Raw genomic sequence first — 11,592 nt, 5'->3', positions numbered from 1 at the left:
GATATAGATATAGACATGGGCGACCATACACACGCACATGCATTCACCCATATGAACGCATGCACGCACACCCTATTTCTCCTATGATCACCTGTGAAAAACTGAGCCTTCACATCTACTTGGGATTGAGAAAGTTGTCACGAACGCCTTCGTAGTCAGTAGTCACAAAATCGGGTTCTGTAAAAAAAATTATTGTTCACGAACTGTTTTGACCCGATTTGTCTTTTTTTGCCGAGAGCTTCTCAAACGTCCAAATGAGTTGAAATTTGCAGCGGACCTCACACATCAAAGTATCTACTACACAATATTTTTTTGGATTTTTCTGATTTTTTCTAGTATTTGTTTTAATTTTTTTTCCTGAGCGGGAGCATCTGAGCCCGGGCTCAGACGCGGATTCTCGTTATTTTATGGATTTAATAAAGTTTTTTTTAGGGGAGGGATTTATAATGAAGTGATCGTTTACTGGGCCGGTATACTGAGAGTACGTACCAATAGAAGAATATCCGCATGAGCATTTTGCGGCCCGCATAGCCCGTTTTGTCTATTGTTTGGGCCGGGAGGCAGTCTGGACGGCGCCACAGACCGCACCACCACCAGCCGCGGCCGCCGTCGCCACCCGGCACCGCCGCCTGCCTCGCCGATGCCCGCCGCGCCATCGAGATGTCTCCTCGTGACCGGCCCACCGGTAAGCAGTAATCCGTCGAACCCCGCACAGAATCCTCCTCCCGCCTTGACAAGCGGCTAACGGCCGCCGCTGCCTGCAGGGCGTGGGGAAGACGACGCTGGTCATGCGGGTGCTGGAAACCCTCAGGTCGTCCCACCCGCACCTCGCCGTCCGCGGCTTCTACACCCGTACCGCCCCCCTCGAACTCCGATCTCCGATTCGTTTGCCCGTGCAGTTTGCCCCCAGAAATTTCACTCCCGTCGTGCTTTCTGTTTGCAGGGGAGGTGAGGGAGAATGGGGAGAGGGTCGGGTTCGAGGTCGTGACGCTCGACGGGCGAAGCGGACCGCTCGCATCATCCAGGATTTCAAGGTTGCCCTCAGCTTGCCCCTATGCTTGATTTGAATTCCTTGGCTAGCATATGCACGGCAATAGATTCTTACACTCGAGTTAACTGCATCTAGTTTCAATAAACTTGTTTGCGATCATTGTTAAAATTCCTGTCTGATCGTGCACAGAGTTCTCTCTCCAAGTGATGGAACATTTCAGAACTTCCTTAAACCTGTCTATGTTGCACTTTTAACACTTGCTTACATTTGAAATGCCGCTGATGGTAGATGAATGCCTCCTGACACCGATATTCAGCTTGTTAGGCCACTTGCTTGTGTCTTGGATTTGTCGATAAACATCTGGTTTCTAAACTCCACTTGATGTGAGACTGGTTAATGCCACTGCCAGTAATCTGAAGCATATGGTAGATTTTGGCTCTTCTCATTTTGGCACACTTTTACCATGCCGAGTAACAATTAGTTAGAATACATAGCTCAAGAAGTATCATCTTCACATAATTTTGCGTCTTTCCGTGTCCTGTTTTCTGTCATGTTACTGTATAGCTTCTAATCAAGCTCAGTGAAAAGGTTTAAGGTATGGTCTCTGTTAGATAATTTGTAGTTTATTTTAGTGCTTTGTTGATTCTATCCTTATGTATGCTCATTGAACTATTTTATCATTGTGGATCATGGCATCTAAGTTTGTGTATCTTGCAGCCCTGAGTCTGCTAGATGGCCTACTGTTGGGAAGTACAAAGTAGATACAGCATCTTTGGAATCGCTAGCATTGCCTGAGTTGCAGGTAAGCGGTTCCGAGATATTTCCCTGACCTTAGTTCGAATGGTAGGTTCCTAGTTTGTTCATACATGCCAGACATGTGTGATAATCATGAACCCAAGATTTAGACCAGTCTGTCAGATCACTGTTTACTATCGAAATGTAGCCAACAGCTTTATATTTCTTGTTGATTTATCAGGTCAAAGAAGATACAGATCTCTTCATCATTGATGAAGTGGGTAAAATGGAGTTGTTCAGTCCAGCATTTTTCCCTGCTGTGATGAGAGTTATGGAGTCCAACATCCCTGTGCTGGCCACCATACCACTACCAAGATATGGCAGAGACATTCCTGGAGGTACCATTTTTTTCCAAATTGGGAGCTTGACTGTACATGATATTGTATAAAGAGCATTGCATCAATTGTCTTTTAGTACCTGGTTCAGTCATGGGCACATTTTTATAACTACTATTGCTACAGTGTACCCCAGTATGCTATGTTATACATATAAGAAATTAACAGATATCTCCAGCATGGGAACAAGATATATTTTTACTACCCCATGCTTTTCTGTAGACGCATGTGAGTCAATCTTCTGACTATGGTTTCTCCTTGGATCGTGACTAAACATTCTCCCCTATAAAATGCAGTTGCAAGGTTGAGGAATCATCCTGGAGCAGATGTTTTCACCTTAAATACTGGCAACAGGGATACCATGAGAGAGAGTATCTACAATCAGTTGAGCAGATTGATGCAGAAGAGGTGAATACCTGAATTAGGAGCAGATTGGAGAAGTTTTTCTTATCTCAAATGCTGGTAACAGGATACCAAGAGGGACTGTATGTACAAGTCAGTTGAGCAGATTGATGCAGAAGAGGTGACATGCTACCCTTTTATTGTGATGATTTTGTTAGTCTTGGGACTTGGGTAATGCAGAAAATTACATCTTCCTTTGAGCAAAAGAAGGTAGAACATTAGAGGTTTTTACTTCAGTAATATCCCACCATTAGCTTGTAACATACAGTCTGGTTGTGCCTTCAAGTGGTGTACCTGCATGGCCTAGTCATCTTTTGTATGTTCACTGACTATGGATAGACCACTCGGCAAGTTATTTTCGTGTACGTTACTGGTTAATCTGAATATATAATAAGCATTTCAATTTTTTGTGGGTTTCGTTTGGTTCTTCAATCATGTATACACATTTAGTCACAGCAGTTATAGCTTGTAATGAAGCATGTGGTGACCTCTACAACAAGCATCACATGATCTGCCCAAGTTTTACTAATAGGCCATCATTGTTTTGCATATAGTGGGCACATGAATGATAACTCCAGCACGGTATTCCCTCCCCCACTGTACATTTCACATTATTTGGACATTTGCTTGCTATTGTTAGTTGTTCATGTTGTTCTTACTCTTGCACTGTCTTTGAAAGATGGCCAAGTTGTTGCCTAGATGAATAATAAGAATGCATATGACATAACTTGATAGAGACACTTCAAATCATATCCTCGCCGATAAGAACCTGTGGCTTCTCCTTGTGAGAGTTTGCAAGCACTTACAATGATTGATAATGACCAATTGAACTGTGAATATTTTGAGATGATTTAGGTCTATTCCTAAGGGAGGTGGCACGTTCTATTATTTCAAGGTGTTTGTTAGACTCGAGACTGCATTTCAAGGTGTTTGAGATGACCAATTAGTATAACCGTTTTGCTTATTCTCACTGTCCTGGATCTTGTGTAAATCTTAGTCACCCAAAACTGCATGCCATTTAGCCTGAAGCTGCAGAAACTGTTCAATTTTATCAAACATAACTGGACTCTCTGATCTGTATACATTATAAATGAAGCTAGGTTGGGATGGTGGTTTAGACATATGACTGGTCAGGCAACTTATTAATAGGCAATCTCTTAGTAGTTTGGCAATCAAAATAAATCTTATTTGAGATATGATTTCTGATTATGAAGTACAGCACATGGAGATCCCAGTCCATCCATTTTTTTAAAGAGCAGACTGGTTTTATATCTCAGAATCCAGCAGCAGCAGTCATGCACAATGATCGCGCCTATAAACAAACTGGAGCACAAGTTTGATATATCAATTCCGCAATAAGATGCATGTAAAACTCATGCATAGGTTACCGTCTGACCGGGCAAAGAGATGATTGATGGGTTCTTTGCTCCTACATTCACAATTGCTCTAGTCTTCTGGACCACTACTGCTCAGACACCTTGTAGGGGGCTCTCCTGATCTGAACGATCGGCGGGAATTTTCACCGGAAGATGCAACAAGCTATTATTCATTGAGGTGGGCGCGGAATTAAAAGCACGCTGCGCTGATCATGGCTTCCCCTTTACAACCTAGGAGACCCGGTTCCCCTTTAAGCCCCTGCAGAAAGACGCCATTAGACGCCAATGCTCCGAGTCTGCTTGCTTATATTAGCAAAATGCCAGTGATTCGAGGACCATCTGGGCTGATTTTTTTTATGGTGGTGTTTTAACTATTGCAAACTCCTTTACACTTGTTGGCAGTGCTTTTGAAGGCAGAAAGCTCAAGGCAATCTCTTGGGAGATACGGCGCCCGTATATGCAAAGGTAAGTGCTTGTACATGCAGATCTATGCGGATGCAGGGTTGCGGACCGGATACATGCGGCATGGACGCGAGATGGAGCTGGAAGGACCGAAGAGGGCTCCACGGACAAATGTACAAAGGTTGGTTGAACGAACCTACAAGCCCAATTATCAAGAAAATTCTCGTACCGTATCCTTGAATTCATTCTCTCACCATAGTAATTGAAGATGAACAAACAATCCTCAACTTGCGAACTCATAAACATTTGCCGACTTGTGTGTGTTCACATTACTGTTCTGCTGTAGGATAATGTCACTGGAGAATAGATAGAGTAATCCTGGGTTAACTTTTGGCCCGGGTCGACAGCACAGGGATTGCCCTTGGCTTTAGGCAATGTGGGCTGTGGGGAGGGGAGGGGGTGGTATTGATTCGATGGGGCACCCCACCATGTGATGTCTTTGATCCAGGAGGGGTCACAGGGTTAACTAGTTTATAAGCTCCTCCTTTTTTTTTTGCTGGGTAGGGTAGTTTATAAACTCCACCATGGATGTGGCATGATTTTCCCTGCCCCTTTGCATGCTTAGTTTAGTAGGGCGGAATGATGGCTGTGCATGCGCGCACGTCATGCATTTGATAACCAACCATAGCCCCAACCAAACTAAACAAAACAGAAAGAGGTTCGGTCTTCCTACCGAAAGCAGCGGCTGCCCATTTGTGTATCCTCCAGGGAATGATGCATGCTTGGTTTGATCTCCGGCCCAATCCTTGTTTTTCTTTTCCTAACACCTCTCAATCAAATGCCATAGAATTTTTATTTTACACTAGATTGTGGGTGAGGACGCATGGGCGTGTGTGGAACCGCAGTATCTGTGTCAGTTGGCAGTAGTTCGGATAGATACATATATACATGTAGTATGTATATAGAGCAGAGAATTAACGAGGAGGCGACCTTGACAATAATACATACATACAGGGCATATGATGCCCACTACCGCATCATGGCCATCATACCGCACCATCATGGACCATTCCGATGTAATGTACACGCCCCTTTGTATTATTATCACTCACAGCACGCACCGGCCGGCGCTGGCTTTGGCCAGTGGCAGCCGCTAACCAACTAACTAACCAACCAACTAACTAAACCCCAAGCCAGCCACGTCCATCAGAGATCAGACCATCAGTAGCTAGTAGTAGAACTAGTAAACAAGACGTAGAGCAGACAGTTGTTAGCTGCTGACGCTGAGCCGGCCGGGTCAAGGCAGGGCAGGAGCATGTGCGTGCGTGTGCGCGGGCATGTGCGAGGGACATTCCGGTGAGGTGAGGTGAGGCGACGCGGAAATCTTCCGCCCGTCGCCGTCGCGCGTGGGGCACTGGCGCATGCACGACACTGGTCCGGCCGGTCGACGGCGTGGGCGTGGGGCGTGGTGGCGCCGGTGGTGCTGTACTCCTGCCGGTCGGGGAGGAGGTCGCCATTGAATGAATCAATGCGGCCGGTGCTCAGCGGCTCCGGCTGCGCGGCCACCAGCAAACAGCCGTGGTGACGCTGCTGCTGCCGCTGCCACTTCATGTCGATAGGCCTGCTGGTAATATACGGGTACGGCATATGCTTTGCCTTTTCCGGCCGTATTGCTCGCTCGCTCGCTTGCGGCATGGACGGAGAGTGGCCTAGATTGTTGAGAAAGAGGCAGGGCAGGTATCAGGCCGGATGCCCGTCCCGGTCGATCATCACTCAGGCCATATTGTTAGGCAGATCGCGTGTGTGCGTGTCATCGCCATCAAACAATCATTTCTAAGCTGCGGACACACGGTGCAAGCTGGGAGTAGTGCGTGTTCCATTCCACCCGCCCAATGTGGCCATTTTTGTAAGCTGGCCTTGGCGGATTTGCTGTACGGCGGGCTTTGGGTGCCGGGAACGATTCTCCCGCCTTTTATTAATATATTAATAATAATACTAATTAAAAGATGAGAGAATTGGTACATCCTTCTCATCCAATTCCCACATGATGATCCATTCCATGATGGCCAGCACGCACAGGGCTGTCCGGGACGGAAACGGACGAGGAGGCAGCACTCGCAGCACAACGGCGCCAAATGGAACGGCCTCCGCTCGTGCGGGCCGGGTAACGGAAAGCGTGTGCCGCACCAACCACTCCTAGTCCTCTCTAGCTAGCCAGAGAGGGAGTCCTCGCAGCACCAAGCTGTCCTCTTCAATCAATCACATAACACTGTTATTAATAAACCCTAAAAAATTCAGCATAAACAAACTGTTAAAAATAACGCCAGGGGGAATCTCCCCCGGCATCCGCTGAAAACGTCCAACAGGTAGACGCTAACACGGCGGCTGCAGAAATGGCAGCAGCACGACGGCAATGGCGTTTCCGATTATCGGATAGTACTGGTTTTTACAGCGAGGGGGAAACGGAAAACCAATAGCAGGGTGGGAAAGCGGCCGGGGAAGGCTTAGCTTTTGGCGAGGCTTTCGCTGTCCCGGCTGTTGCTTTCCCTCCCGCCCCGTCCCGTCCCGTCCATGCATATGCTTTGGGCTCCTGTCCCGCTTGCCGCCACTACAACTACCGCCATTCATAAGGCTCGAGCAGGCTCGCGTAGCGCCATCTCCTCTCTTCTCTGCTCCTCCGCGGGAGCTATAAGGCATTCTTCGCTGACCCGCCGGCGACGTACGGCCGGCTAGCCGTGGTTCTTCGCCTGCGAGAGCCGCGCGCGGCGTGGTGGCGTGCCTACGCCGGCGGCACCGGGAAGATCGATCCCTTGGATGCTCTTCTTGCCGATTCATCGGTTCGTTCCTCGTCGACGATGCCTCCTTCTTCTTGGTTGATTCTTCTTGTTTATTACTAGCATTTGCGTCTGGTTCGTTCCTTGTTCTTGAAGGAAATGCGTGCGATCTGCGTGCACGTGGTGGGGCTCGGCAGCTCAGCTTCCCCACCACCCACGTTGACGCCTCCGGACCATCGCCCATCCTCTCATGTTCATCTCCTCCTCTGCTTCCTCTCATGAACCTGATTTACTAGCTACATGGTGATCAGGAACTTGGTTCCTTATTTCCTCCGGCGTCTCCTCTTTGGAGGATAGATTCCGTTGAATTTTGCTTCCCTCCCAAATTCTTTTAAAACTACATACTAGATTACTCTGCAACTTCTTTTTTTCTTTTTGAGTAAATGCTCTGCAATATCTGCTAGATTACTCTGTAATTTTGCTAATGAGAAATCTCTACTAGATTACTCTGTAGTTTCTGCCAGAGAAGAAGAAAAGAAGGTCAGAGTATGACTTGATTTCCTGCAAAAATTTACAGGATAGCGAGGTCAATCCCAACCGGCCTTGATAAGATCCTAGCCTCGCCATCGAAGCAGACTGCAGGATCTCTCTGGCAGTTGTGACCATGATGCAGTACCTGGACTTCTCCCAGGCCAGCACCTCCAAGAAGTGGACGGCCAGCAGCAAGAGGCAGCCGGGCCAAGGTACATACATACATACATACATGCTGAATTCCGAAATTCGACCATCTCCAGGAACCTCTGCGCGCCATTTTCGTCTTGGTTGGTGATTGGGTTCGCAGCAAGTTTAATAGATCGTCCTTGGGCTTAATTGCAGGTTTCGATGCTCCGAGGAACAGCATGGAGTTCTCCATGGAGGCGCCCCACAACTACGGCGTCTTCCAAGAGGACGTCCCGGTGAGTAGTACAATCCCTTCCCTGTTCATTCTGTCTATCTGACAGAGTAATTCACTGCATCCTTTTATGCTATGCGTCTGGTAAATTCTTTTGTTTCCAGAAAAAGGACCTGGAATGCCTTTTTCTTTCTTTCATTCCAGTCTCATACTACTGTCCAATTTTCAGTTAGGTGGGTAGATCTTTCTTGACAGATGATATGTATTGTCCGTCCGTCCTTGGCAGCTCTGCTGCTAGGTGTACTTGTACCTGACTGTTGTTGCCCGAGAGGACAGCACGAAACACCTATTAATAATGCTGTCAAACAAACAGTAGACCGCCATCTACTGCTGGGCACAATCACGTTGCCCCTTAATTACCTGGCCATTCTCTGCATCATTGCTTGCCATCTTTTGTCCATCAATAAGTAGGAGGCCATATGTTGAGCTGCTGGCATTGTTCTGAGTCCTGACCAAGTTTCATGTACAACTCTCTGCAGTACTCTTGCAACAGCATGAGGCAGTACCCAAAGTCCTCCTCGGCCCCCATCAAGAAGCTGATCCATGAGGACGCGTCCTTCCGGCAAAATGAAAGGCACAAGAGAGTGCCCAGCGTCATCGCCAGGTTGATGGGCATGGACTCGCCGCCGATGAACTCCGAGCTCGCCACCCACGCTGATGATGCCAGGCAGGCGATGATCGTCGCGAGGCCGGTGCCGACCAAGCATGTCTCCTTCGCGCAGCAGAAGAATCCTGCCCGGCATACGGCGAAACAGGAAATTTACACCTTCGACGACGCCGGCGACGACGAGAGGGACATTCTTGCTCAGCTGACCAAGAGGAGTAATGGCGGTGGTGGTGGTGATGAGTGGAGCAAGCCGGTGCCGCGGGAGCACCCGCAGGAGGAGGAGCTGCAGAAGTTCAAGAAGGAGTTCGCGGCGTGGCAGGCCAGCAAGGTGTGGGAGCAGTCCAGGGCTCTGGAGCTGGACAGCCGGCACGTTGACGACGGCGACGGTGATAGGTCCTCGGAGATCGTGCCGTACAGGTACCACCAGCAGGATCGCAGAGGGAGAGATGGCAACAGGCGCGTGCACGACAATGGCAGTGGCGACGCGCATTGGAGAAGGAGGGGCAAGGAGGGCGGCGGCGGCGGCCCGTCGATCTCCGGCAGCCGGACGTTCTCTCTGACGAGCGCGGATGATGGTTCTTCCGCGAGGCTGCCGCTCTCGAGATTCTATTACGAGGAGGAGGAGAAGCCGCTGTCGCCGACGAGGATCGTGATCCTGAAGCCCTGCCCGGAGCTGAGCGCCGACGACGTCGACGAGTCGTCGCTGGGATCGCCGGAGCTGATGAAGAACGAGAACAACATGGAGGCGTTCCTGGAGGAGGTGAAGATGCGGCTCAAGATCGAGCTCGAAGGGCACATGGCCCCCGACGACAGGGCGGCCGACCGGTGGCCCGCCGGCAGCGGCGACGTCCCCGCCGACCCGAAGCAGATCGCGCGGAACATCGCCGACCAGATCAGGGAGAGCGTCACCAAGGAAATGCACCACCCGGCGCTGCTGCGGTCGGAGTCGACGCGCTCGTACCGGAGCAGCGACGTGCAGAGCCAGATGGACTACATCTGCAGAGACGCCAGGAAGCAGCTCTCCGACCGGCTCAGGAACGTGCTCAGGAGGGAGCCGGAGGCCGACCAACCGTCGCCGTTCGGCTCTCACCGGAGACGGCCGGCCGCCTCGACGCCGTCGTCTTCGCCGTGGGACGAAGAGCCGCGGCCGAAGCCGACGAGCCCGAGGCGCGACGTGGCGAGGAAGGGCGACAAGAAGATCAGGAGCAAGGAGGAGAAGAAGCGCGCGATCGAGTCATCCGAAGTCCGGTCCTTCAGACACGGGTGGTACAAGAGCTCCGCTACGGGGGCGGTCGTCGACTCCTCCGATGAGTCGGCGTCGCCGAGGAACCTGATGAGGTCGTTCTCGGCGCCGGTGTCCGGGAACTTCGTGAAGTTCCTCTCGGAGGGGGAGCCAAAGGTGCTCGCCGGAGCGCGGGTGCAGCTGAAACACGAGGGACACGGGGACTACTACGGCGGACGGCCGTCGCCGGAAGAGGAGAGGGCACCGAAAGGGAGGAAGGACGGGTTCGGCATCAAGGGTAAGGTGTCCAACCTGCGGCAGAACCTCGGGCTTAGAGCGAAGCTGTTCGGCAAGAAGCTCCACTCCGCCGCCGCCGACGAGTCGTCGTCATCGTTCTTCCTCGACGACTTCCCGCCGATGGGCACGCTGGTCACCGCCCCCTCCGTCCTCATCCACCCCGGCGTCCTGCAGGTGAGGGATCGAACACTTGCTGTTGTTTCAGAATTCAGAGCGAGCGCCATCAATCTGACATGGGAATGTTCAGGAGAACTCCACCGAGGTGCCACCGAGCCCGGCGTCGTGGTGCAGCAGCCCGCCTGATGAAATGATGATCCGCGGAGGTTACCCGAGCCCCGTATCGCCATTGGAGGCTTCCTTCGGTGAGCACCGGTCTCCGTTGAAGCCGGCGGCGAGCTCAAGTGCTTCTGGTAAGTAGAGCAGTAGCAACTGCTGCTCATGTCTGAATTTTCTTCAGAATAATGTTCAGGGGTTATGTTTCTGACAAAATGTTGTCTCAGAACCAGGAATTTCATGGATGGAGCAAGATCAAGCTGAAGAAATCCCACAAGCAAGTTCAGCAGTCCAGGACGATGATGACGACGACACGGCCGAGGTGGATCACCCGACAAAAGCTTTCATCAGAGCCGTCCTCGTCGTTGCCGGCATGCACGGCCAGAACTCCGGCGATCACCTCTCGTTAACCTGCCAACCGATCAAGCCGATCCCCAAGTGGGCGTTCGAGCAAGTCACCTCCTCGACACCACCTCCGGAAGCCGTTTCAGACGGCCATGACGTCGACCACCGCCTCCTCTTCGACCTGATAAACGAGGCGCTGCCCGGAGCCGCCCGGGGCTCGACGACACTGTGCGTGTTCAGCAAGTGGTACGCGGCGCCGCCGAGAAGAGCGTCCGCGGACAGGAGGCTGCTCGACGGGCTGTGGAGATCCGTTCAGACGTGGCTGGAACCGCCAGGCGTCGACCGCGACGCCAACTCGGTGGACGGGCTCATCGGCCGCGACATGGGCGTGTCCCCCTGGAGCGGCGTGTTCCGCGACGACGTCGACGGGATCGCCGAGGAGATGGAGGCGGAGATCCTGTCGGAGCTGGTCGACGAGACGCTGTGGGACGTGCTGCTCAACGTAGGGGACTGACTGACTGACTGACTGTGTGATTGAGCTTGGTGTTCAGAGCATGCATACTTGTACAGTACATTTTGGGGTGTGTTTTTCTCTGTTCTTCTTGTGTTCTTTCGGAGTGCTTTTGCCGGATTTGTGATGAGATGTTGGTGAGTGAGTGAGCGAGTGAGAGATGTAACTAAGCTTGTGTGTGTGCGCTTGTGCGTGGAAGGATACCGAAGATATCTGTCCAGAGAAAATGCACAGGGAGACTGAAGATGAAGGATTCTTATTCATGCCATGAGTACACTGGCTGACAGAGTGGTACAGTCCATCTGAAGCA

General features: G+C 51.0%; 2 protein-coding genes across 3 annotated transcripts; both read left to right on the top strand.

Annotated features, from left to right (window-relative positions):
* Positions 1–545: 545 nt before the first annotated feature.
* LOC119291868 (cancer-related nucleoside-triphosphatase) lies at positions 546–2,928 on the top strand. The gene is made up of 6 exons (XM_037570678.1): positions 546–685; positions 765–852; positions 944–1,034; positions 1,709–1,793; positions 1,968–2,124; positions 2,418–2,928. Exons 1-6 carry the CDS (start codon positions 641–643, stop codon positions 2,531–2,533), a joined length of 582 nt encoding a protein of 193 aa, XP_037426575.1. The 5' UTR covers positions 546–640; the 3' UTR covers positions 2,534–2,928.
* A 104-nt stretch (positions 2,929–3,032) lies between these two features.
* On the top strand, positions 3,033–11,550 carry LOC119291866. Of its 2 annotated transcripts, none has more exons than XM_037570677.1 (6): positions 3,033–4,482; positions 7,653–7,818; positions 7,952–8,031; positions 8,507–10,327; positions 10,401–10,563; positions 10,654–11,550. In XM_037570677.1, the coding sequence occupies exons 2-6, from the start codon at positions 7,740–7,742 to the stop codon at positions 11,283–11,285; spliced, it is 2,775 nt and encodes a 924-aa protein (XP_037426574.1). In that variant the 5' UTR covers positions 3,033–4,482; positions 7,653–7,739; the 3' UTR covers positions 11,286–11,550. The 2 variants fall into 2 exon arrangements, with proteins under 2 accessions (XP_037426574.1, XP_037426573.1); XM_037570676.1 differs by lacking the exon at positions 3,033–4,482 and adding an exon at positions 6,872–7,138.
* The last annotated feature ends 42 nt before the right edge of the window (positions 11,551–11,592 follow it).

This window comes from Triticum dicoccoides, chromosome 4B (genome assembly GCF_002162155.2).
Source record: "Triticum dicoccoides isolate Atlit2015 ecotype Zavitan chromosome 4B, WEW_v2.0, whole genome shotgun sequence".
In the NCBI taxonomy this organism is placed as follows: Eukaryota; Viridiplantae; Streptophyta; class Magnoliopsida; order Poales; family Poaceae; genus Triticum; species Triticum dicoccoides.
This window is presented reverse-complemented; position numbering and strand designations above follow the sequence as displayed.

Coding starts and splice junctions, on each gene's coding strand:
- LOC119291868 (XM_037570678.1), top strand. CDS start 641: ATGCCCGCCGCGCCATCGAGATGTCTCCTCGTGACCGGCCCACCG. Junction 686..764: donor TCCTCGTGACCGGCCCACCG/GTAAGCAGTAAT, acceptor CGCTGCCTGCAG/GGCGTGGGGAAGACGACGCT. Junction 853..943: donor CGTCCGCGGCTTCTACACCC/GTACCGCCCCCC, acceptor TTCTGTTTGCAG/GGGAGGTGAGGGAGAATGGG.
- LOC119291866 (XM_037570677.1), top strand. CDS start 7,740: ATGATGCAGTACCTGGACTTCTCCCAGGCCAGCACCTCCAAGAAGTGG. Junction 10,328..10,400: donor TCCACCCCGGCGTCCTGCAG/GTGAGGGATCGA, acceptor GGGAATGTTCAG/GAGAACTCCACCGAGGTGCC. Junction 10,564..10,653: donor GGCGAGCTCAAGTGCTTCTG/GTAAGTAGAGCA, acceptor ATGTTGTCTCAG/AACCAGGAATTTCATGGATG.